Source organism: Leptosomus discolor, chromosome 5, assembly GCF_034619465.1.
Source record: "Leptosomus discolor isolate bLepDis1 chromosome 5, bLepDis1.hap2, whole genome shotgun sequence".
Taxonomy (NCBI): Eukaryota; Metazoa; Chordata; class Aves; order Leptosomiformes; family Leptosomidae; genus Leptosomus; species Leptosomus discolor.
In genome coordinates, this window is record NC_141395.1 from 2,900,828 (window position 1) to 2,926,791 (window position 25,964).

Consider the following 25,964-nt stretch of genomic DNA (forward strand, 5'->3'; position numbering starts at 1 on the left):
TGCCACGGCTTCCAGTCACACTGCCCCGACCCTAAACCTGCCCGTTTGGTTCCCGAGAAGTCCCCCGCCCAGCAGCTGCCTGCTCTGGGGAGCTTCCTGGCTGCAAGTGGCCCCACGGTGGGGCTCCACACGCCGACACACCGCTGTCTCCGCGTTGACCGGTCTGGATGGCTCTTCTGGGAGACTGAACTGACCCGGGGTGGCTTTGGCTCACAGGCAGCAATTGCCCGTATCTCATGTTTTCCACATAGTTACCGGGTTAGATCAGAAGAACAACAATCACCTTCCACGTGCCTCTGTTCAAAGGTAAACACTTGGATCCTAACAGCTGACCCACCTCACACTGCCTGGGTCTGCTGCTACACAGGGAACATTTCCTCTCCCTGCTACAGAGACCTCCTTCCTTTCTCTTCTTCCCCAAGTAGCAGTTTACTGTGAAAATGTGGATTTAATTTATTCTCCATCCTTCTAAGAATGAGTCTGAATATTGCAAAATCTAGAAGAAATAGGGAAGCGAGATTTGAAACCGTTCCTCTGAAGTCACATCTGGGAAGTCTGTTGAGATGGCAGTCCTGTATAAAGAGCGTTAAGTTTGCTGCAGCCTTCAGAGCTTTCCTGATCGAAGGCGGGAATTTCCACCAGGACACTGTTCTGAAGGTCTGAGCAGTTCTTCCCGAGCGGTACTGGAAGCAGAGGAAGGCTGACCAGCTGCGAGCACGTTGGCGGGTCCACTTCAGGCTAAGTCCTCGCCTCCCGGAGGCTGCACTGTCTGAGGATTCTGCTTCAAAAATCCCAATTACTGTAACGAGGAATCAGGAAACGTTTCTGTTATTCTCTACCAAGGAGCTGGAAGCAGTAGAGGAAAAGGGACAATCAGGGAGGGAAAAGGAGTCTCCAAGTCAAAGCCTCGGGAAAACTGCAAAGGGCTGCAGCGATGGTCTTCGTGTTTGCAGGGGGGAAACCTGCACACAGGGTCTACTGTAGAGGGTTACAGAAAAGGGACAAACAGAATATCGTTTAATGTTGTTTGGAAAAGGGAGGAAAAGCCCCACACAGCAAAATTAGAAACAAGATGCCTACAAATAAACACAAACTCCAGTCAAGCCGCAGATGAAGTGAATTACATAAACCTTCTCAGCAAAGAACCATCATTTTCTAGCGTCTGACATTTAAGGGAAAACTCTGCACGTTACACCTGAAGAACAATATAAATTGCTGTAGGTAAACTACACCCCAAAATCCTACTGCAACAGCATTCCCCAATACGTAATAAACCAGAAATCACTGTTGAAATCATATTGCGGATGTGCATGATGTCCGAACACGGGAACTAAAAAAGAAGAATGTCATATCCTCAACACCCACACTGTCAGAACAGTGCACAGAGGTAACCCAGAGTTCCCTGCTGCACACCAGTACCAGGAGAATGCAGAAGACTTTCTAACACTCCTTTTTTTTAAAAAAATAAGGTTTCTGTGGACTACAGTATTATTCCTTGCTCTCCTTTCCTTGCACGTGAGGCCCGCCATTAACGGCTGGAAACTCCCAAGCCGACCATCAGAGTTCTACCTCACAGAAGGCTACGTCAACACTAATCCTGTAACCGAAACTCATTCGCCGTACGGCACACCGACCGCTGCGGCCTTTGGAGCTGATGAAACCCTTCTCCCCACCTCACCTTTCCCCAGAATCTATTAAACGTTCAAAGTTCCAGCTAAAGGGTTTTTAAGTAACTCGATGAGGATTAGACTGTATCAAGTCATAGATACACAGCCATCTTGGAGACATTTTGGGTCCAATTCACCACGAAAGCGGTCTGCGTGTGTAGTGAGGAGAGACCGCACCACGGAGCTCGGTGGCTGTCATCCGCTGAGTGTCCAACTTCCAGGCCGCAGGAGAAATGACTTCACATTTTCATTAAACCTCAAAAAGGGTTTTGGGGATACGTCGGAGAAGCAAGGTTAGTTTTTAATCTATCAAGGAGAATAACTGCTTTTTTCTTCTCCGGACTGTTTCGCAACAATGCCGCTTTGCCAAAGAATTCGCTCCCGCTTCAGACACCACAGCTCACGGTCACTCCCAGAAGAACGGACCCAGTTCTACAGCCACCTCAGGCACACGTGAGAAGATTGTTGTGCACGTGAAGAACCGTCTGCCAGGGAGCAGCAGCTCCCGCCAAGGCATTTTCAGCTTACGGAACGTTAAGACAACACATGTTTAAAGCACACCTTAAACCAGCTCTTTATATAAAAATCCAAGAGGAACAATACACTGACTGCATGAATCGCATCTGGACTTTCTCTGGGGTGGTGGGGCTGGAGTGGACCATGTCTCGAGGTTCCCTCCAACCTCGATGATTCCAGGATACGTAAGAAACAGAGAAACATCATCCAAATTAGCAAAAAGCAGAAAATTCGAGTGATTGGCCCAAAGGAACACCTGAAGTTTCTCTGGCAGAGCAAGGAACTGTCTCGCCCCGATGGCTCCCAGGTCCCAGCCACCGGACCATCCCTCCCCACCGCCCCCTGCGAGCGCAGGAAATAACCACAGGGACGGCAACCTTTTGGGAAAAGGTGCGTGTACTCCGGTCACAATCATCACAAGCCCACCGATCTCCTCGGCAGCTGCTGCTGCTGCTGCTGGCACACCGTGAAAGAAACACGTTTGCGACATGGCCAGGTTTTGATATGTATTTTTATTTCCCTGCAGTTTTCACTTATCAAGAACAAGTAACAGGGAAAGTTGTCTGAACTAGTGCATAAACAAACATTCTGAAACACCACTACACGTATCTAATTTACAAGAACCGTATAAAAAAAGTCACTAAAACACTACACTACGAAGGTGTCCAACGCTTACAGTCAGACTTTTTCCAACCCGTTACTTGCCTTGTAGCCACAGGAAAACTCTCCAAAATTGAAAAGACAATCTTGCCACAACCCTCCCTCCCCCCCACCACCTGGGATGGCTCGATATCTAGACATCCAATAATTAATTATTGCAATGATATATAATGCAATACATACCTGGTAAAATATCCTTTATGTGGTGTGTTACAGTTTTAAAGCCGGTTAAAATACGCAGTCTTCAGATAAAATGTCATCAGTTGAAAATTTTCTCATATCCGCACAATTTGAGATGTGCTAGATGCATAATTTTCCTAGTCAGTTTTTTTTTCCTGTGTAATTATTTTTTATAAACTGGTATTATAAATAGAAATATACATTCAAAATATATGGAAAAAGTGAGTTACTACATTAAATTTGCATGTATCGATCCATCCCTTTCCCCTGCACAGTAATAGAAAATACTATTTTGCCTTGAACTTCATATTTGACAGTGAAATGCCACTAAAGTATTTACCAAAAAGTCCATCTAGTCAAATTGTGAAACAAAATGAACCAAGTGAAAACTTTACATTTTCTTTAGAAAAAAATTACAAGAATTTTGTTTCCTAGCTATGAATCTTTAACTTTCTTTTTTTTTTTTTTTTAGACACAAAGTTGGATTTATTTGTACAAGATACAAAATGTAAACATGGCAAAATAAATAGTTAAAACAAGTGATGCAGGATCCCATTTCATGCTCATGATCCCATTAAAGAATTATTTTTTAATCCATTCAGTTGCAAATTCAAGTGCAAAAGCATGATGATGAATATCTACTATTCAAGTAACAGAAATAATATTGATGATACAAATAAACTATTTTACAAGGTAGTGATTTTCCCAATTTTACAAAATTTACATTATATATCGACTTAATACACGATATAAGGATAGTCCATTTAGGTCCATTTTAGTTCTCTGTGACCCACAGAGTGCTGCATTTTGCATTCGGCTGGAATAGGAACGACTACACCGTCAGCGCAGGCCGAGCCGCTGCGCTGAGGTTATGTCACTTCCATGGCGACTGTGGTCTCCGCGAGGCCGTTCAGCCCCAGGCGCTCCGGCTCGTGGTTCTCTCTGCAAGAGGAGAAACACCAGCAGTTACAGGCGGGACACCAGCATCTCCTGCCGCCGCTCTACCGATCTCTAACGCGCACCGGGTGTTTCCACACGGCTGCCGCCTGCATTGGGGAGAAACCTTAACGCGTACGCTACGAACAGATCATTTAAAACCAAATTCTGGCACTTCAGAACTGCCTTTACTCCACTAACTGCGGTCCCTTCTGCAAGATTATTGCACTTAACCGCGAATTACCAGCCTAAACGACGGGAAAGAGCACTGAAAGGTCACGATACACCATGGCGACTCGGTATCCATCGTTCTGCTGGTGACCAGAGCACCGCTCTAACACAACTGCCCCCCAAGTTCCGCTGTAGCACCAGCGCAAGGAATCTTAAATAATTTTCTAATTTAGGATCGTTCCCTGTAGAGAAGCCGAAGACCTATTCAGCCAAGGTGGGGCTTTTCAAGGCATCTGCTGACATGGCTTGAAACACCCCTCTGACTTGAGGGAAACGAGAAGTAAATGCATTAATGACACAAAAGCACGCTTTACGGCACGATTGCTAATTTAAAAATAGCTTTTGTTCCATCTATGCGGCGACTAAGTTCTACATGCCCTTTCCCATCTCAGTCTATGCAGTGATTAAGTTCTATATGCCCTTTCCCAACTCCAAAGGCTGCTCTTAACCTCTCCAGAAGGGTTATGAAATACTCAGTAAGCCACATTTGCCAATATCCATTTTTCACTTTCCTAATTCATAAACAAACGTGACTTTTTATAAAGATCGTACAATTCAGCAGAGACTTAACAACAATGCCCAAATATCGTCATTTTTAGAAAACTTAGCCGACTGCAAGCTCCTGCCACCTCTGAGAAACATCTTCTAAGTCTCCTGAAAGAACAGGGCTGCTGCTCAGCGGGAAGACCTACCTATCGATCCACCCAAGATGCAGGCTGGCGCGCAGCCGGCTTGTATTTTACACCAACACATCCAGCACCTACCCGTACGTATACACCACACGGGCGTGTGCCAGCCTGCACCTTGCAGCCACAAAGAGAACACGTGGGGAGTTTGGTAGAATCCCCCTGAAAGCGCGGCACGAGAAGGGACGAACGCAAGTAGCTAAAACGAAGCCATTTCAAACACAATGGCAGTTCACCAAAACTACCGGGGCCTAAAAATCCGTGCCAATGATTTGGGGGTTAATCCGCAAAAGAAAAAAAATCAGCTCTGGCGGTTTGTTACGGCCACGCCGCCTTCAGCGGTGGGATGTTTCTGTGAGGTTGGAGCTATGCTGAGAAGGCTCTTGGAGGTGGAAACGATCCTACCCAGTGCTCTAGAGCCGAGCCGGGCACATCTACGGAGATGTTTAGGTAGCCCAAACCTAACCGGAAGCACTCACCTTGCTATACTGCTGATGGCACTGCTAGGAGTTACCTTTGGCACTCTGTCCATACTGGCAGCAACTGTGGCAAGTTTTAAGGCTGTTGGCGACGGTGCTGAAGTCCTTGTATTGATATGCACATTGACTGGAGAAACAACACTGACGTTGTTGAGGTGCACTGCGTTCGTCAGGCAAGAATTGTTCATGGGAAGCGTCTGAGGGCTGCTTGTGCACAATGCTGGGATTAAGTGGTTTGTGGTGGTGTGGCCGACTGTCCTTACAAGCTGTACAGTTGAAATCCCTGGGCTGGATGATAAAGCCATGTTGGTGGAGTACAAAGTTCTAGAGGTTCCTGTTACAAAACAAATGTTGTGAGTTAAAACTGTGCCATGCTGTAGATTCAACGCCAAAGATTAGTCTCAAGGGTAATGCTTCGAGTGTAGACGTGACTGCAATGTTTCTAGTTAACACTGGAAATATTTAATGGGTTTCTTTCATTCACAAGACCATCGGAAAATAAAATGAGTTACCGGATGACAAACAACTTTCCTATTGCCCAACTCTGCACCCCGCATCGTAGACGCCTTAAATCAAGGGGGCAACATTCCCCCTAAAAGCAAACTGCCTGGGAACACCTTAGCCAGGCAACCTGAGAGACAGACAGCGCAGGCGAAGCGTGATGCTTTGGATCACCTCCTCACCGCCCACCTTGCTCTGCCGGCAACGTAAGGAGACTCTGGGGACCAGCCTCTCTGGAGGCAGCAAAACTCGGGGTCTAGGCCTAGGCAAAGCAGCAAGCTCCTTTCAGACTGTGCTGCGCTGCACTGCTCCGTCTGCACTCCTGGGCTGCGGGAAACTTCAGGTTTCACAGTGTAGATGCAAACCAGAGGTTCTCAGACCTAGCCTCGGTGTCCCAGCTATTCACTGTTCTGATTTTGATCACAGGGAATGAGATACGTGTTCCCTTAGATTCTTATTCCTGAAAAAAAAAATGCGCTTTCCGCTGGCACTTCCGAACCTACACGTCTGCCTGTCCTCAGTGGGAAGAGCTGTTTTACATCACTGCCCCGTACAGCTTTAGGACAGTAACAGAAATCTGGTTTTATATGCCCAACATTTGCAATGGTTTTCATCCGTCGCAAAGCCACCATCAGTACGGTACGCCACCATGTGCCTCATCTTATACCCCCCAAAACACCACCCTCTCAGACAGGATCTTAGAGAATTATACACAGATGTCTTTTTTTTTTCCCCCTGGAACTCTTCCAGTATATTGATTTTATTTGGCTGTGTTTTTTCCTCCCTCTATTCATTTCTTATTACCATTAACCCAGCCTGGCAGAAGGTCCATAAAACTAATCACATCATTAGCTGTTAAAACAACAAATTACTCTAGAAGCCTTTTATTTGTGACGGCAGTCAAACGCCAAACAACGTTTCTGTCTCAGCAACACGGCTCCGGCACCAGCACGACCGGCCTTGCCGCCTCCTGGAACCGGAGGTTCAGAAGGAGGGTGGGGGGAAGGCAGTGAAGGCCCCTGCCTGCACTTTTGCCTGAATTTAGGAGGAATTCTAAATGCAATGAAACATGAAACTTCTAGTAATGTCAAAAGAACTGCCAGGCGCAGTTGACTGGTACGTTTTTGACTGAATACACAAGTGAGACCAAATAATGTAGCAACTTCCCTATTTCTTTCTTAAAGGACTTACAAATGTTTTTAAGCAATTGATTTTTTTTTTTTTGTTAACTGCACATTCACTCACACTGTTTTTAAAATGCCGTCACTTGTGCTTTTGATCATGACAGATTATTAGAAGGCAAAAGCCTACAAAAGAAAACAAAGAATGCTCTTTCAATGTGAAAGAGCGTTTGGTACGTTTATTACCATCCTAACCTAACATGCGATTGCACAACAGTATTTTAAAGAACAGTATTTAAAAGTATCACAATTAATATATTGGATTGATATTTTGTTTATTAAATAGCATTTCAGAAATCAGAAACAAGATCAGCTGACACATTCTCAGCTCCCACTAGACCACGAGTTTTAAGTTATCATCACCTGAAGGCTGGACAACACCATTAATATTGTTGTGGCTGGTGTTTTGTTCCTTCGTTACCTCACTGCGACTAGGAGCAGGTGCACTGACCACTGCAGAGGCAGCAAAGTGGGCGCTGGCTGAATCAAGTGTTTTTGACATACAGTCAGAGGTGCTGGAGCCCTGTGGGAATGAAAAAAAAAAAGAAAATAAAGAAAAATGTGTTATTGTCCAAGTACAAAACAGAACGGCACGTTAGGATTGCTAGAACGCCCAATTACCAGCTAATAAACGAACACATCTTCTAGATGTAATCTAATGCACCGTAATATTAAATATTTCCAGATCACAAGTCTAATGAAAAGTTGAAAATCAGTGTCCAAATGAGGCGAGTCCTGCGCAATTCAGCCGGTCAACGGCAAACGCAGTCCTTGGCACGACAGATGGCTTCGTGAGGGGGTGTTCAGCCTGGGGAAGAGAAGGCTTGGGGGGACCTTAGAGCGGCCTTCAGTGCTGAAAGGGGGCTGCAGGAGAGGTGGGGAGGGACTCTGGATCAGGGGGTGCGGTGACAGGATGAGGGGTAACGGTTTCAAACTGAAAGAGGGGAGATTGAGATGAGATATGGGGAAGAAATTCTTCACCACGAGGGTGGTGAGACCCTGGCACAGGCTGCCCAGAGAGGCTGTGGCTGCCCCCTCCCTGGCAGGGCTCAAGGCCAGGCTGGATGGGGCTGGGAGCAACGTGCTCTGCCCAGGTCTTTAAGGTCCCTTCCCAACTGAACGATTCTCTGTGGTTCTATGTGTTTGAGAAGTTTCCTCTAAGAAAATGACAATGCCTGAAGTCTCCTTCAGTCTTGTCTCCAGGCAGCACACCACTGCCAGTCTCAAGAACTCTCAGTATTTAGGGCACGTTCATTCTCAGGGAGTAACCTGTGCCACAGCACGACTGCCCACCGCAGCCTGGCAGCACACATCTGTCAGGGCAGCTCCTCGGAAAGAATGGCAAGTACTGGAAAGACACCCTGAAATGGCAGAATGTGTTACTCTGCAATTTCAATTTCTATTAACTAAGAAAATGACTTTGCATAGACATTCAGAGCGTCTTAAAAACCCCAAATCCATGCTTTTTGTTTAAATATTCTGGTATCCTATCTTCACACTTAGAAAAAACCACGAGCAGTAACCACCAATACAGAAACCCTGATTAATCAAAGCAGAAAACACTGAGGGGAAGAGACAAGACAGCACTGGTAGGTAGATACAATAGGCTCAAAGTAAAGGAAGTTTTCCTCATAATGGAAAACAGCAACAGTTTTTATATTTTCTTGGTAAGAAACTAAAAGAAAACTAAGCTCGACAGAAAAAGATATATTCTTCCCTTGCAAGGCATAACAGAGGAAAAACGTGATTCTTTTAGAAGACAGAAGCAGTAACACTGGGGATGGGGAAGGGATCCAATTAAATAAGCAAAACAGTGTTTTTCCTCTCAGAAGCTACAAATTTTTAGTGCCTACTGAATATCTGTTCATAACAATACATTACCTCATAACGCAGTTTTAATAAAGAAGTCCCTTTGGAGCACTGATACAAAGGAGGACAAAAGCAGTCAAACAGTAGGACTTGACAAGAGCACTGGCTATTTCTACACCGACCCAGCTCTGCCGACACAACTAATGCATTAAAATACGAAGTCTGTTACTCCGCTTTTAAAATGAAGCGATGATACGTAACTCGAAAAATAAAACCCAACCAACCACAACAGGTTTTGATGTGGAAACTTAAAATATTATCTCATTCCAAGTAGAACAACGAAAGCAAGGTGCTTGTAGCAGCGACAGCGTAAGGTGCCTTCCGGGCACTGTACAGCAAACCGGAAAAGCACCTTCACCAAAACGCAATAAACTCAGGCTAAAAGTTCACATATTCACCGAGCTGTTACGCTGAGCTCCCAGGAGACGAAAGCCACAGCAAGGGAGAAGGCAGATGCCAGCGTACAACAACGCTGAAGGTGCGTTACCTGTGCTTTTGGATGTGTCTGCTGCGAGGAATGCTGCGATTGCTGTTTCTGCTGAAGCTGCGCGAGCTGTTGCCTCTGCATTTGAACCAACTGCTGTTGATGTGTCTGAAACTGTTCCTCTGTGATACCCCCTGTTACTACAGAAAAGAAAGCGAAGCTGGTGTTAAACAGGCCTGCACAAACCAGATACATCCGAGAGGCAAGAGGGCATCCACGCTGGGTAACAACTGGTTGAAGACAACATACGCCGTGTTGGAGGCTTGCAAACATCTTCCTATATTCCTATGTAAAGGAGAGGTCAAGCTACATTGATTTGTTGTGTTCTTCTAGCCTTGAATCAATTTATAACCAAAGAATATATGGCTTTCATTGCTTTTAAGCATTTTCTAGCTTTGGTGGTTTTCTCTACAGCACCTTTAAGCAATAGCTTAAAGACATTATTTTCCTGGCTTTCAGAAAACAAGCACATCCCAAAAGTCACAGCGGAGGAAGAAGTGCACTGAGCTGAGCTGGCTGTCTTCTCTCCCAGTGAGCACTGGGAGTTTATTCCTGCACAACTTTCCTTCCTACAGTCCCTTATTATTGTCCTTTTCTCCAACCCCAGAAGGGAGCCTGTAAAGGAAGCGTGTGCCTGGCACCTGGGAACGCCTACTTCAACAGCGCAACCAGAATTCAGAGATTTCAACAGTTTGTACCCAGTTCTACACCAGCCCTCACCTGAAAGGACCATAGCAGACAATGACACAGCTCCTCTCCAGGTCCAAACCCTAGTAAGTGTCTGCAAGTATCACAAAGCACGGCGTGTTCAGCAAATCCAGTCTGACCTTCCTATTTCACACCTTTTTTGCCTGAGGGAAATGCTTAAGTTTCACCTGAACGGGATTTTCTCCAGCAACTAATTATTATTTTTTTGAATGGAGTAAGAGTTTAAGAGTGACATAATACATTTGTTTATGAGAACCAGGTTAATGCAACCCCAGCAGTACCACACTCTCAACAAGAGAATGGTGAAGTCAGAAAGGCTGTTCTCAGTATCTTCCCCCCCCAATGAACTGCACACTCGGTAACATGAAACACTGGGTGGTATTTTCAGTTTAAAACCTGAGTTTTGCCCACTTGATGATGCTAACCTGAGAACTAAGCTCTCCTAGGAGGAAGGGAAAAAAAAAAAAAAAAAAAAGCATTTGCTTTTCCAAGCTTCCCATTAACTGCATTTCAGCAGTTTATTCTGAACTACGTTTTTCGAAGACTGAAGCCGTCCATCTCGACACCCCGATTCTGAAGAATATATCATCTTGGCAAGAGACACCGAGCCAGCATTAAAATACAAAGTCATCTATCTGCCAGGGTCTGGCCTTTTCATTTACTGGTTGTAATACTGGGAGTTGTCCTGAAATTCCATTCTGAGTAAATACCAAAATTAAGACTGTGACTGTTTAGAAATTAGTACCGAAACTTCTTCGCTACCGCTGCATTATCAGAACAGGCTTCAACAACGCTAGGAGGGCACTTAAAAACCCAATGACTCGTACTGGATTCTAAGCGTTGTACTGTAACTTCCACCATATTCTAAAATCAAGTTTATTTCATATTTAGCTGTACTTTGTTCCCCTTAAAGACTCTCACCTATTACTACAAGCACTTAACTCGAAGTTCAGTCAGCTAAATCTGTTAAGTTCCCTCACAACAGTCTCCCAAAACGTGTTGTATCACTGAAGGCAGAGCCAAGAACAGCATTAGGGAACATTACGTATATACGTATTTCTATTTTTAAGTTCTGAGGTAACAAATTCCAGAACATGTGTCTTTTCTTTTATTAAAAAAAAAATGTTTTAGAGCAAGCTTATATGGCACAAAGAAACACCTAAATTGCATTTGGCTGGAACAAGCTCGTATTCGCCTGCAGCACAGCGGTATTTGTCTAGACTCACAGCCGCACCCTCCTAGGGACTGTAGAGACACACCACAGAAAGCAGCTCCTACATCAGGGGATCCCCTACTTTCACCTACCACCAATTCTGTATCTTCAACCTTCCCTGTCTGACACAGACCACGAAGTCAGGAAACATGACAAGGCACAGGGAAGAACGCTGCAGCAGTGTAAAAACTGCTCCCTCTACCTTCCCATGTTTAAATTCCACTCAGTTCACTACCTATCACCAGGTATTTATTCAGTGGTCAGACTGAACTCAGCTGTTTGCCTTGTTATAAACCAGCAGAGGTTCATTAGCACACTTCATATCGTTTGCTTCTGCCAAATCAAACAACCGAAGGGTCCTAGAGAAAAAACCAGCAAACCTCCACTATGTCCCAAGGTAGCCTTTAAGGTCAGAGTTAAGTGCACGTGTGCTACACCTCTTATAAAAGGTTCTATGTACCAGAATTTTGGCTTCCACTGATGGATATCAGGATCTTCTAGTTTACCCTAGCCTGACTGTACTGAAATGCTAAAACAGAACAGGGTAAAAAAAAGAAGTCAATGTGAAATTAAGTCTTCCAGGCTCCTCTCCTCCTTGACAGCTTTGGTTTGGATTATTATGTCACTTCCCTTAGGATGTGAAGGCTTTAATCAAAGATCAGCTTTCGGGCTGCCCCAACAGTGGTATTTCATTAATTACTTGGTTATATTTAATTCTGGGGAAAAAGAAAACACATCTGAAAGGTAAAAGCTTGTTCCACGAGCAAAATCCTTCAACTGAGAAGGCCATCACCTGCAGTTCTCTCTTGTACCAAGGGCCGTGGTAGCTACACAGGTCACTGCTCGAGCAGGCCACTGGAACCAGTGGCTGAAGCAGGCTGCAGCCAAATACAACACACTGACTGTGCTGCAAATCGCTCAAGACTTTGCCCGGAGCCTCCTTTCTTCAGTTCCCCAAAAATCAGCTGAGTTGCACTCTAGGAATTCAGCAAGCAGCTTAAGTACTACTTAGCTGCCACAAGTACCACCTTCTGCTGGTAACCTCCTTCCTCCATCACCTCTCCTGACCATCAGCTATATCTCCATCTTACCAGTTTCTCCCACTTTAGATGAAACAGAGAAATCCTCTGGAAGTGTCCCTGGCAAAGAGGCCAGCTTCCTTTTCCAGAAGACTACCAAAAGTTTACCGATCAAAGGGACCGGACTGCTTCAGTGACCTTGTCTCTTAAAAGCTCCTCAAATTCAGTTTTCCCACTTGCGGTTCTTACAACACGAGCAAGAGAGTAATTTAGCTTGAAACAGCAGCTCTTTATTCATGCACTGATCACGCACTTTCAAGAAAAGACCAGTGACACATCGTTCAAGTCAGTCTTTTTTTCTGTTTGGACAATGCCCAGCGTTTGAGGAAATGCCAGAGGAAGAGTTGCTTTATTAATACAAGTGAAAAATGTAACGTAGAGGTAACTTTAAATATTGTTGTGCGCTGAAAACCAAAGCAAGCAACTCCAAGTCTTCTCGAAACTAAAAGAAAAACACAAATCCAATCAGTTTAACTACAGTCATTGTTTCCTCTAGAGGCAGCTTTATGCTCACAGGTAAGTGTGCTATAAAATTAACTGATTTCAACAATCATCTCCCAAAACAAAAAGAACTGCTTCAATAAACGCAGCAGTTGTACCTGTGCTCATTTAATGCACAACCAGGCTTGGATCAGCCCGTTTAAAATTTATTCCCTATTTCCTAAGGAGAAAAATCTAACAGCAGTGCCTCTTGCTGGCTCAGTTATTTTGGTGAAGAATTCCGTTGCCTATTGCATCTGATTCTTTACCAGAATCACGGGATTTGCTTTGTAATTTAAATCTGGAAAGAAAAAGGTCTTCCATAACCATAATTTCCCTGGATAACGTACTTCAACCTCTGACTGATCTTTATTCTAATTTAAATGTATCCTTCAGACGATTTCCAAAATTCTCTAACAGAAGTTAATTGCTATTCCCCTGCAAAGTGGCTTGGATCCATCAGATTTATTCTTATGCGTTTTTCTAGATATTTCTCCACAGTCTCTCCCCTCACTAAAATGCACACTTCCCTGCCCCTTCCTTCAGCTCTCTTTCCCTCCCAGCACAAATCCTGAAGCACACGAGTGCCAGCCCACATGCGTGTTTCAGGTCTGACATGAATTTGTCACACGGCACCAACAATTTCCAGTTGATGGTACCACCTGAATCCGGAAGGGCTGACTTTTTTCTCACGTATAAAAACCACAGGCCCCCCCTTTCCCTGAAAACACTGCTTAAATGCTGTTCTCCTTTTTGTTTTCTTATTATGTGCCATCTTCACCCAGTAGCTACTGGAATTCTCTTCCACCGCTGCAACCTTCATTTATACTAAAGCCAGGTATGGAGACTTCATCGATGTCTTCAACCTTTCTCCTTCACTCATTTCTTCGCATACTATTAAAATCAGATATATCGGCTTCCATCCCAAAAATAGTCTCCCGGTATTTTCGGTAGATTCCACCCTCGGAGGGGGAAGTCTCCCCAGAACAGAAATCAAAGCCTCAAAGTTTTACATCTAGCTAATCCTTAAATAACCGACTGATATTTACTGTATTATCATCAAAAATTCTATGGGAAAAAAAAAATCAACTTAACCTGTATCTTTTTCAGCAGCTTTCCTTACCTTGGTGTCACCACACTTTATTCATGCAAACAGAAATCCTGCAGTATTACTTGCTCTCGTTACAGAAAGAGCTACCAGCAAATTCTTCGTTGCTCCTCACAGCTTACAGTCCACGTTTCACATCCTCAACTCTGACAAACAGCATTCCTTCCTAATTTCTGCATTCGCTTTAACAAAGTAATCCCATCACACAAAACTGACCCTTCTGCTACAGGTGCAACTCTCCAGACCTTCAAGTTCCTTCCAAAAAACAAAAATAAAATATACAAAATATGACCATAGCATGTTAGGTGTGTTCTCCTCATCAAGCAGGAAAATATTCTTGTGCAAATCTTTGCATGAGAGAAAGAAGAATACAAAGGTTGCAATGACTATACTGAGAAGTCAGTCATGAAATCACTAGGCTGGAATAAATATTCCGTGCTTACGTCAGTACTACACTGACGGTAATTACTAAGCTAATGCTCCGTCTTCTAAATCCATAGCAGAGAGAAAACTGCTTTTGTCTTCAAGAAGTTTGACTTCTACACATCAATTCTAAACGTATGGTATTGCAGATTAAACACCCAACCCTGCCAGGGACTTTCAGAAGAGATGGAGCATTCCACATCCCTATAAAGTTAACTATGGGATTCAGAATCAGCCTATTTATTACCCAACTATCCTGCTTTACAATACCTAATTCTGTATGTACACAACAGAGTAGGACAGCGCTCAGACGCTCGTTGATGCTCGGCAGTAGATCTCTTTCGGCCTATCTCCAATTGTTCAGCTTCTTAAAGAATCACACATCCTTTTACGATTCTAAAGACGTGACAGCGTTAAAACTTCAGCAATTACCACTCCTGATGCAGGTGACGTAAAGCCTGCTAACGTAAGCCTAAAGCTAGTTTTTCTTTCGGTGGCTTTTATTCCAACTTCAGTGCTTCTATACTCAAATCGCTAACAAAGATCAGAAGCGTTGCATGTATTTTTGTATTCTTGTGAAGATACTACAAGAAACTTTTATTATTTTTTTTTTTTAAAGAAAAAAGTAAACCCGTTTATATGCCAACAGCTGCCTGGCTCATCTGGAGCTATCGGGTCACAAAGCCGAGCGGTACGAGATGGCTGCGCTGGCTATGAGCGTTGGAGGAGGCATCTAAGGGAAGAGGCAATCTCCTCTCCTATCAGTGGCTGATGATTTTCTGAAAAATCAACCGAGAAGGTGCATTGCTGGACGCTTCCAGTATCAAAACTTTTACTTCGATAGGTATTAACAGAAAGCGCCGTTTTCAGACTTTTCCGTTCCTGCTCATTACGCTTACAGACTTATTACTGGTTTTCTGAGATGCCCTGGCAAGATGGAAGAAGAAAAACTCCAACAACAAAAATTACACTTCCCCCCTGCCCCCCAATAAGAAACCAACTGCTTTTCTTTTGTGTTTATAAAGAGCACTCTTCTCTCCTTAAACAGGGTTAGACCAACTACAGTCTTTACGACTCAATCCCACCTACGCAACTCTTGAACGCGAGCAGAATTCCTCCTCTGGATAACACACATTTAAGTCCAGCACTTTATCAAGATCTACTGAAGCTGCAATAAAAGCAGGGGGAAGAGGACCATTGGTGGAACATTTCCGTATATTCTCAGACATACAAAATAATCAGCTTGTAGCTCTGGTTTCGGCACTCGTCAGCGCCGAAGGCGCTATCAGTCCGGTCACAAGCAAAAACCCCTGGAATTCAACACTTTCAGTTCCAGAAGAATTCAAATCCTTGCCTACCTGATATGCCATTCTTGCTGGTGTTCAATAAAGCTACAGATGCTGCAGAGACTCTTTTATTATTCACAGTCTGCCCTGGTTTCCTTGAGGTACATTCTTCGCTATCACTGTCCTGTAGATTTAGTAGCCTTGGCTGAAAACACTGCAGTCGACATGATCTGATATTGCTTAGTATTTCAGGAAGGGACAGTCTGTTTTCACAACGTTTATTGGAAGCATTGGTCCGTGAAAAATTAGAAGAAAAGTCTAAAGTCTGGGAAGAGCTTGAAAAACTGTTCAGCATTTCCGGGTCAATCTGCCTCAAGACAGGATCATGTTCTGTGGATATTCGGTCCATTATAACCCTGATTAAAGAGAACAAAAAAACAAAAGACGTTAATTTAACCATCTCTTTCAACACTTTTAGCCTCTGAAGGGGACTGAAGAGTAAAAATCATAGAATCACAGAGTTGTTTGTGTTGGAAGGGACCTTTAGAGGCCATCTAGTCCAACCCCCTGCATGGAGCAGGGACACCTTCAGCTGGATCAGGTTGCTCAGAGCCCCGTCCAACCTGACCTGGAATGTTTCCAGGGACGGGGCTTCTACCACCTCTCTGGGCAGCCTGTGCCAGTGTTCCGCCACTCTCATTGTAAAAATTTTCTTCCTTACATCTGATCTAAATCCACCCTCTTTTAGTTTAAACCCATTACCCCTTGTCCTCTCACAACAGACCCTGCTAAAACCTTTGTCCCCATCTTTCTTCCAGGCCCCCTTTAGTACTGAAAAGCCGCAATAAGGTCTCCAAGTAACACAACCGTACCTTCCGCCCCTGCCAATTCGTCTTCTTGCAAAACCTATACATCTTCTTGGAACTGTAAGGGTTGTAAGGCAATGCCTGAACCTCAGTTTGTCCAATTCTGCCAATTCTGAGTTTTCATACGAAGAATTAGTTTGGTCCAAACGAGGCTGTCAAGAAAAAAAAGAAAAGGCCACTCTAATTTAGAGTGTGTACTTTGGTTTGGTTACCACCAAGTGATTACCACAGGCTACAGTACAGAAAAGGCTGAAAGTGCCGACAGAACTATCGCTTGATTAATATGCTCAGATCATAAAAGAACTTCAAGATTTTTTTTTTTTTAAATAAATTAATTCATGAAGCAGAAAAAGCCTCTTTCCTTGACTAGTTACGAAATCAGACGCCACAACCAAAACACAGAACAAGCCAGAATTCATTCATTCCACAAAGCAGCACAGAAAACCGCCCTTCTGAGAGACAGGTCCATCTGGCCCATACCTCCTGTCTGACAACGGCTCTTTGGTGTTCATCACAAGGTATAAACCAGAGCGAGCAATTCTCTCCTTGTACAGCCTCTGAGCTTCAGGGTCTCAGAAGCTGAAGGACCCCCCGCAGGCACAGCTACACCTTGACTGTGTTTTGTAACCAGTTGAGGGCCCATCCTTCCCATCAACTTGTCTGCTCCCACCAGTAAGGGTCAGTAGCCTAAAAGCTTTTGTTTGTAGAAATGAGTTTATGAAACATAATTGATGGAAATACCTCAAAGCTACGTGCACAACTCCGGTGCTAAGCACCACGCTACAGAAGGAGACTTTGGTACTCATTGTGACAAAGGAAAACACCAAGAAGGCCTGTTCCTTTATCAAAGACCCCGCTGAATCACCAGCCGCACAAGGCGAAGTGACAACAGCTCCCAACTCCCATCACCTACACACTTCGGTCGCAGGCTGTTTCGAACGAAATTTGTGGTTTAGCTTTACTCAGGAAACACACACTGCAAAGGTAACGCCGCTGCTCTGAATGGCCTCTGCCCCGATACGCAGCACTCAGGTACCAGACCCTGGCAGCGTGCTCTCCATGCTGCCTGACCTGAGGGCATTTTTATTACTCCGTGAATATCTTCGTTAGTATTATGAACTCAAAACCGCATAATCTTTACAAGCTGAAACGTTGTGTGCTATCTGAAATGTCTTATATGACAAGTTAATAAATATTCATTAAAATAATAATAATTTCTTGTCATCAGGTTAAACCTACAGCAACAGGAGTGCTGCAGAATCCATTGATTTGCGTTAAGAGTTAACCAAAACTCAAATGGCTTCTGTAGTTAAAAAACCCACAAGGCTACCATTAAGTCTGTTAAATAACCCATTTCTAAACAGCAACGGGAAAGTAACGTGAAAAGAATGAAAATACAATACTTTCGGTCATCTCAACTTCTTTTGGCAAAGGAATTAACTCACAGGCTACGAAAAAAAAAAGGATAAATTCTGCAGAAGCAGAGAAGCTTCAGCTAACGCTCTGGAGCTAAGCAGAAAGGGTGACTAGATTAGCGATCAACAGGTAAAAAAACCTCGCCCAAACTGAAAGAACAGGTTAAGAGACAAACAGACAGGTATTACCTTAAATAACCAGCTAATAAATCTCTAAAAAGAGAGGAGTAGTTAAAAATACTGACACTCTCTTGGAACGACGGAGCTGCCTGTGGCACTCTGAGGTGACCGCACCGCAGCGGGACACTGCAAAGCGGGCCCAGGAGCAGGTGCCACCTGAGCAAAGAACTTTGGGTACGGCCTGTGGGAGACGCCCCTGCTCTAACGGGAGTGTTCTGGGGGATGCTTGGCCTTCGGAATCAGCCTGCCTAGTGACTGCATGACTCCTCTAGAAGCGGTTTTAAAGGCTACACAACCATTCTGTCACGTAACTTCATTCTTCCCACGGGAAGCGCAAGCAAAGAAAAACCAGACCCGCGACAGCATTGTGTTGTCTTTCCTGGTCCTCTGCAGCCTGAAGCTCCCCATCTAGAAGCACGTGCTTGGTCAAAAAAAAATAATTCCACTGTCAGTGGTGCTGAGGCGATGCCAGGACATCTGTAATTAGTCTCTGTCCTCTGCACATTCTGGCCATCGCAACCTAAAGTTTTTCAATGTAGCTACAGTTTGCACTCATTTCAAAATTTTTACTGAACTACGTGGAAAAAAACTCTCAAGAGATTAAACCCCTCTGCTTCAACAGCAGACTCCACTCCATGCCCCAGTAGGATCTCTCAGCAGGTCTGAGAACTGGGACAAGTCGTACCTAACACTAACGAGCTCTACAAGCTGGGAAGAAAGCACGGGCTAAGAAAACTGAGGGGAACAAAAAATCTCTCCCTTCTTAACAGTGGCGGAATTGGTCTGCAGGCAACACGTTATCTTACCCTCAGGTACTCACAGGGATCAGTACAGCGAGAATAATTGTCATTAAGACTGAAAACGATTGTCTTTGGATGCACTACATCAAAGCTTCGGTGGTGAAAGTGGGAACAGAAGAACTGTTACATTAGCACTAGGCCAACCTCAATTTAAAACCCCAAACCTGACATAACAAAAACCACCACACTAAATCCAGCAGCAGACAGCCTTACAGCATAATACTGGCATCCTGCTCTTCTCCTGAAAGCACAAGGTCCGTCAGGATCGTTTTCTTCTTCTGCTTCCGATACTGGTGATGGTACCTAGACCAGAAAGCAAAGTCATTCTTCCAGCTGCCATGTTTATACAATACAGTTTTATTTATTTATTATACAAGTTTATATAAATATAATACGAACTGCCACATTTATATATTAAAAACGCAAGCTTCTCTGAAGTATAGCTTGAAGAAGAAAATGAACTCACAGTTTATGAAAGTACCTTTTATAGACAACCCACTGTCCAACAGTTACTCTCCATTTCAAGCTAGACTGGCCAAATGACAGGCAACCCCAATTTCTACCTTCTGCACGCTGAGATTCTGCAGCAGGGCATTACCTGCAGGAACTCATCTTCGTCTGAACTGTGGAAGTCGTACTGTTTGATGTCGCTCTTGTTGATAACAGGCAAGGGCTCAGCAGAGGGCTGTTGAGGAGTTACTACACACTCTATTTTAGGTTTCTTTAGATACTTCTTCTTTTGACGCACAACATCTGACACCTCCTCCTTTAGAGATGCGTGATGAGGATGCTGTTTGTGAAAAACAAACAAAAAATTTTAGAAAATAAAGCAATTAACCTTCCCTCATGCCTTAAAGACACGACTGCTTATCTTCCAAAGCCTCTCAACATGCAGCACCTGTAGATATTTCAAGAGATAATGCAAAAATTAATCAAAACATTAAAAAAAAAAAAACCCCAGAACTTGGCCTCTGATCATCTTTACAGAAATTTATCTATAAACAGACTGAAAGCTTTCAAGCCACATGACCACCTAAGAGGCTGCTTGCTTTGCAGCACACTCAGCGTACTGCAACTGGAAATCCTAGTACTATTATTTTCCGAAATCTCAGTTTTCTATGGCATGCGCTTTCAATTTTCTGAACTGCTCAGATATGTTCAAAAGAAACCATCTAATGTGTTTCACGTTTCTCAGTTTGTATTTGAGAAGATGTAATGTTGTTCAGTTTTGCTCTTTAAGGTTTTGCTGACGTACACCCTCTGTAGTAAGCAACTCCATCAATATTAAACTGTTCACTTGAACACAAATGCCATTAAGCTTCAAAGCTTTTAAACTAAACCGAAGATCACTTCACTTGCAAAATTCTCAATTACAAGTCAAAACCAAAGCAGTTTTGAAAAAGCATTTACATTTTCCCCAAATTACCACTTATCAGGAAGTGCCTGAAAAACTCCAGTAACAGCGCTCAGCTTCACACCCGGGGATGAGAAACGCAGGGTGCCACCAGACCCCCCGCGCCAGGGCCCGGGCGAGGGTCCGGCCCCGGCCCTGGCACCACTAGGTGTCGCGGGCGCTAAACCCACACTTCAAGGGTCTGCCACTCTCAGCCTCACACCCAAGCGTTTGGTAACAACGAGTATTTCAGCTTATTTCCTCAAAAACATGTCTGAACTCAAAGCTGGGTGCATTTTTTTTTCCTGTCACGTTAACAGCGGAACATCAGGTCTTCTGCTTTTTCTGTACCGTGCTCGGTTCAGCGAGCTTAACCGTCACAAACGTGGAAACTGCTTCTTTGGTTTTGGTTTGTTTGGGGGTTTTGTTTGTTTTAAAAATAACGACTGCCTAATACTTATGTATTAAAGCTAAGGCAGCTCCTAAGAAGGACAAGAGATATCTATGCCTTAAGTAACAGTTACAGGAAACACGATATGAAGAAGTAAGAGACAAGACAAGCAGAAAAGCCATCTGTAATAACACAATTATGGCAAGATTGGAAGCAGTTCATTTTGCAATTCATGCCTGTCTTAACCGCAAAAAAACACCCAGACCTTATTCTTAAGTAGTCATTTTAAAAACACTAACCCAGAACTGCTGCTTGTGGCGCAAGCTGCTTACGGCTATACTACTACCTTTCCTGTAATTCTACTGGAACCGCACATCACCAGAACCAGCAAATAAAGTCACAGCCACGGTTAACCAGGATCCTCCAGAATAAAGTATTTTTATTCTCCTCTGCACAGATGTAGGCACATCCTCAGAGGAAGATCGTCATGAGTACACAAAACATTACGATCCGATTTGGTTACAGATCTGAACAGTGACAGAAGACACAGAGTTCCCTTTTTTGGTTTTTGTTTGGGTTTCTTGGGTTTGCATCGGGGTGGTTTGTTGTTGGTTTTGGTGAGTTTTGTTTTTAGGTGGTTTTTTTTGGGGGGGGGGGTTTTTGGGTTTTTTTTGGTGTTTTTTTTTTTGAGTAGAATACATTTCTTCATGAGACAAGAACAAAGAAAACTATTACAGTTTAGCACTTGTAGCAATGGATTATTCTTACATTGCTACTTCTCCAGATATTACCAACAGGGTCAATTACAAAAATGAAACTAGATGCACTGGGTTTCTGTACAGATCAAAAAAAAAGACCTGGCCAAAGTAGCATCAAGTATAGCACTCCACAACTTCACTAGTTTTAGAACGACAACGTAACTAGGGTGTGCCATGCAGCAACTCCAGTCTTGCATCCCTCCGCACTCGCTCTCTCAGAGCGGCCTTCCACCCCTTCGCAGGAACTAAAGGCTCCCAAATTCAGCCGCTCTCTCTTCCACCTCCCTACGTTTGCTACTTACCTAATACTGAGGCCAAGCAGTGGCAGATACAGAAATACCTCCTCAGTATTAACAGCAGGAGGCATTTTACAGTTTTATAGTAAAACTGTAAAAAAAAAAGCAGTTTTACAACTGCGTAAAACTGCTGAGTATTACAGGCCTCAGCAATTACAAACTACTAAGAATTCTAATAAGTGTTTTTTAAAACATGAGTTGCTTGTGACTTTTTCCAGCTGTCAACAAGAAATAACAGTTGCATTCTTGTGCCTGGAAGTGTTACTAATCAAAGATGACTCAAAAAGTTCAGAATAGTTCCTAGAGTCCTTTGGCATTCTAGCTGTAATTCAGTAAAATCCTGTATTTCCAGGACTATCTTTGCACTGAGGGCCAGTCAGTACCCATGGACAACGCTACCAGAGAAATAATTCGCTAGACTTTGCAATCTCATGGTGGTCCTGAAGTCCAGGGAACACATTCGTGTCTACATCACAAGGAAAGGGACAGAACTGGGAAGAAAAACGAAGATCACTACAACACTGTCCTTTACAGAAACGCAGAGCAACGCCAGCCAATCATGGTAAAATTTTGGTGGGAAGGACAACAAACCTTAAACTGGAAGCAAGCACAGCAGTCTCCTGTCTCCTACCTTCAAGTATGGCAGCCTCCTACTCGGTTTTCCCATCCAAATATCTGCTGGAAGTATCCAGAAGAATGATGAAGTGACTCGCAGCGGAAGAAAGCTTACCTTAACTTTACATTCTTGAACCTTGTGATGATTTCCATTGTGGAGAGCGGATGGAGTTGTGCTCATCTCTTTTTCAGGTCTATTCAGCTTCACTTCATTGAGGATTTCACCTCCATAATCGCCCAAATGGTACCTCAAAAAAAAAAAAAAAAAACAACCCACAATTCAAAATAGAACACTGCATTTCCACTGGGAAATGTTTGAAAGACACAAAACAGGCCAACAGTCTGTGTAAAATCCTTCTGGCTTAGCTTCTGAGGTTTATGGTGCTACGTTAAGTCTTCAGCCATGCACGTGTGCAGAAGACTAGCATCCACACAGAAATAAACTATAGGAGGCGTTTTCAAAATTATTTGGTGAAATATTATTTGGTGAAAATTAAACCAATGACTCCTTACAGATATAATCTGTAATTTTACCTTTTCTCGACAACTTCTAACGTTAAATGCAACAGCTCGCGCTTTGTTTTCTCTCTTCTCTTAATCATCTCCAAAATTGTTATGGCTCTGCTAAACTCTCTTCTTAATTTCAACATCTTCTCGTAAGACGCTTCATCATTCTTTCGGTTCTATTGAAAGATTAAACACATTTCAAGTCAAAAGCAAAACCTGTGAGGCATAAGCAGCACAAGCAGTTACCCACTGCTGCTGCAAGTGAGAATCACACCAGCACGCCCAGAAGCAGCTTTCCCTAAGGTGTAACCCTGTCGGTAAGCAAAGCCACAAAAAGCAAGCAAAACTCCACTTTTAAGAGTAAGCTGAAAAAGAACTTTTCAGCCGGTTCCCCCCGTGCTTTGCCTGCTCAGATTCCCTACCAACCCAGGAGAAGTTTGTCAGAACAAGGAATTCAAGATTTGGTTCCTAAAATACGTTTTTCACCTCGATTCTGCACACGACAAGGTTCTGTACACACGTGTACGAAGCTGATGTATAAAGCTGAGTAATTACAGATTTCCTGGTTCAAATCAATCCATGCTGCAAATACAAACCCTGAACTATTTACTCCACGGCAAATGGAAGATCGTTTTCCCCTTTCTCACCGAAAGGGAAGCTTGTAACCTTGCAGGTCCCACATCTGCTTGTTTATGTGCCGAACTGCCCTCCGCGTTCCAGCTTTCCAGCAAACGGACAGACTGTAAACAGTCCGTAGAGAACTGAAGGATTACACATGGACTACATGGTCCAGCAGGTTTGAAACTTAGCTGGGTGATCCAATATTGCAACTATCAGGGACAACCAGATCCATACCCATGGGTACCACAGGACAGATGCCGCACGATGCTGGACAGGAACCACAACGATCGCTGTCACCGCAGGCTTTGAAGTGACAAATATAAACCAGTGAAGTCTGATGAGTTACCTTTCTTGTCTGCATCTTCTCAGTTCTCCTCCGGAAGGCAACGTAAGGGTCGTTGTTGGTGGAGCCATCCCTCTTTTCTTGCTTGATTTGGGGGATGAGAGATGGCCCCCTGCAATTCTTACGCTTTCTTACCCAGTAGTCGTATACAGCCTTAATAAGGTAGTCATCCTCATTTAGCAGCAGTTTGGCTTCCTGAAGCGTTACAAGCTAAAAGAGAAGATCCAAAAGGTGCAACTGAGATGGGGGTGGGGTGGTGGTGCACCGCACGGTCACAACTCTTGTACGCTTTCTAAATAAACTGGATTCTTCCCTAGCACGAGAGAGTAAAGGGAGGAAAAAATATTGATCTAAAATGAAATAGTTCCCAACTTTTCTGAACCAGCATCATCACCTCTCAGCAACTTCCATACAGCAGTCTAGAACTTCATCAATTAATTATGAAATCTGAAAACCCTGTTTGAAACAATTACAAGCACAGGATACAAGTGACTTACTACAGTCTGCAGATCATGATTTAGGAATCACTTCAATCTGACTACTTTTTTTTTTTTCCCTAAAAAAGAAGTTTCTTATTGGTTAGCCATTATTAATGCATGATTCTTTGCAGTTTAATGTTGATCCCCCTAGAAGATATTCTACTGCAGACAGAATATATTCTGAAGTAAACTAGTCTCTTAATTCTTCCCCCAAAATGTTTACTTTGTGGTAGAACAGGATAATGACCATCCCTGTTTATTACAGCCCAGGGACACAAAAACATTCACTTCTTAGGTAAGTTATTTCAGCAGGAAGGAGGTAGTTAAACACAGCTAATTAAATGGTAACTTTTTTGGTCCTTTTTATATGGAAATCAGACTCTAAATAAACACAAACCCCATCATTGACTAACCAGTACACTAGTTTAACATGGCCATATCCTCTTAAACCCATTCATCAAATAAAGAGAAAATAGTTATCTCCAGTATTACTCAAAACAGAAGTTGTCAGCACTTCATCTTCCCCATCACTTGAAAAATACCAACTGAACAACTTAAATTTGCAGTTTTTGCAACATGTCAAACTATGTTAAATCTTGTCCCTACATCAGGACAAGCAGAAAAACAAAACGAAACAACTCCTTTCAGAAAAATAAGGATATCCTAAGTGTAACCACTCTTACTACAAAAGTGTTAATGCCAGACAGAATAGAATAAGCCCCTTGCAATCTACAGTAGAATTAGAAAAATATTGAACTGTTTTTAAAAGAAAAAAAGAAGTCACTAATCCCTCTGTGCTTATGACCTCATGCAGCACTAAAACAATAATTTTAGATCTGCTCTACTGAAGATGGAATTAGCCCGGGTAACCAGACACACACACTCTCCAGCACACCCCACCTATGTGTAAAAGTTTACATGACTGTGTGTGTAGGGAATACACAACTTAAACATCATTCCACCACTGTCAATATCGCTTAAAACTAATTTCAATCTTGTTTGATGTTGTTGACAAGAAACTTGAACACAGACATCGCAATCACCGAAGTTAGGCAAAACACCCTACCCGGGAAGTCCCACACAGAGTTCATCTCCAAAAAGGATTTCTCCTTACACACCTTACCTTCAAGAAGGATTTGGTTATAAGAACCAATTACAATGCTTCATGTACACACAAGACCTTTTGTGTCATGGACTTCCTTAAATAAACACTTTCTAGTTCAAAATACTCTTCACCTCTGTAATGCTTCAGAGTCATTTACGTTTAAGGGAAAGGGGCAGCTGCCCACAGAGAAAAATCCATATTCTTGTAGTATTTTAGGAAAACATCTTTCAGTTCTTGAATTTAACTTCATTACTCAAGCAATGAAAGATGAAACCAGCAGAAGAACAATGAAAATTAATCTTGAAATTTGTAACCTCGACCACTGCAACTGAAAGCCAAACCAGGGGTCTCTGCATCAAAGCTCTCAGAGATCCGAGTCCCACACGTTCAACAAGCATCATCCAAGGTACTCGGCAATCTCTTTCTTCGCATCCCATCTTCTTAGCATAGTAAAAGAAATCTTCACCTAATCCTTGATAAAGTTACTCTAAGACGCAGAGAATACAAC

General features: G+C 43.3%; 1 protein-coding gene across 2 annotated transcripts in view; it reads right to left on the reverse strand.

The window, feature by feature from the left end:
• Positions 1-3,544: 3,544 nt before the first annotated feature.
• Positions 3,545-25,964, reverse strand: part of EPC2 (enhancer of polycomb 2) — a 49,555-nt gene continuing 27,135 nt past the window's right edge. The window contains exons 4-14 of one of the 2 annotated variants that reach the window (XM_086465185.1): positions 23,876-24,082; positions 22,936-23,084; positions 22,517-22,649; positions 19,547-19,738; positions 19,162-19,251; positions 16,560-16,705; positions 15,760-16,103; positions 9,394-9,530; positions 7,401-7,560; positions 5,356-5,689; positions 3,545-3,965 (exon numbers count right to left, since the gene is read on the reverse strand). In XM_086465185.1, the coding sequence (XP_086321311.1) occupies positions 3,893-3,965; positions 5,356-5,689; positions 7,401-7,560; positions 9,394-9,530; positions 15,760-16,103; positions 16,560-16,705; positions 19,162-19,251; positions 19,547-19,738; positions 22,517-22,649; positions 22,936-23,084; positions 23,876-24,082 (1,965 nt within the window). In that variant the 3' untranslated portion in view covers positions 3,545-3,892. Of the gene's footprint in view, positions 3,966-5,355; positions 5,690-6,045; positions 6,317-7,400; positions 7,561-9,393; positions 9,531-15,759; positions 16,104-16,559; positions 16,706-19,161; positions 19,252-19,546; positions 19,739-22,516; positions 22,650-22,935; positions 23,085-23,875; positions 24,083-25,964 lie in introns of those variants that run through there. The other variant, XR_015183494.1, reaches the window with a different exon arrangement.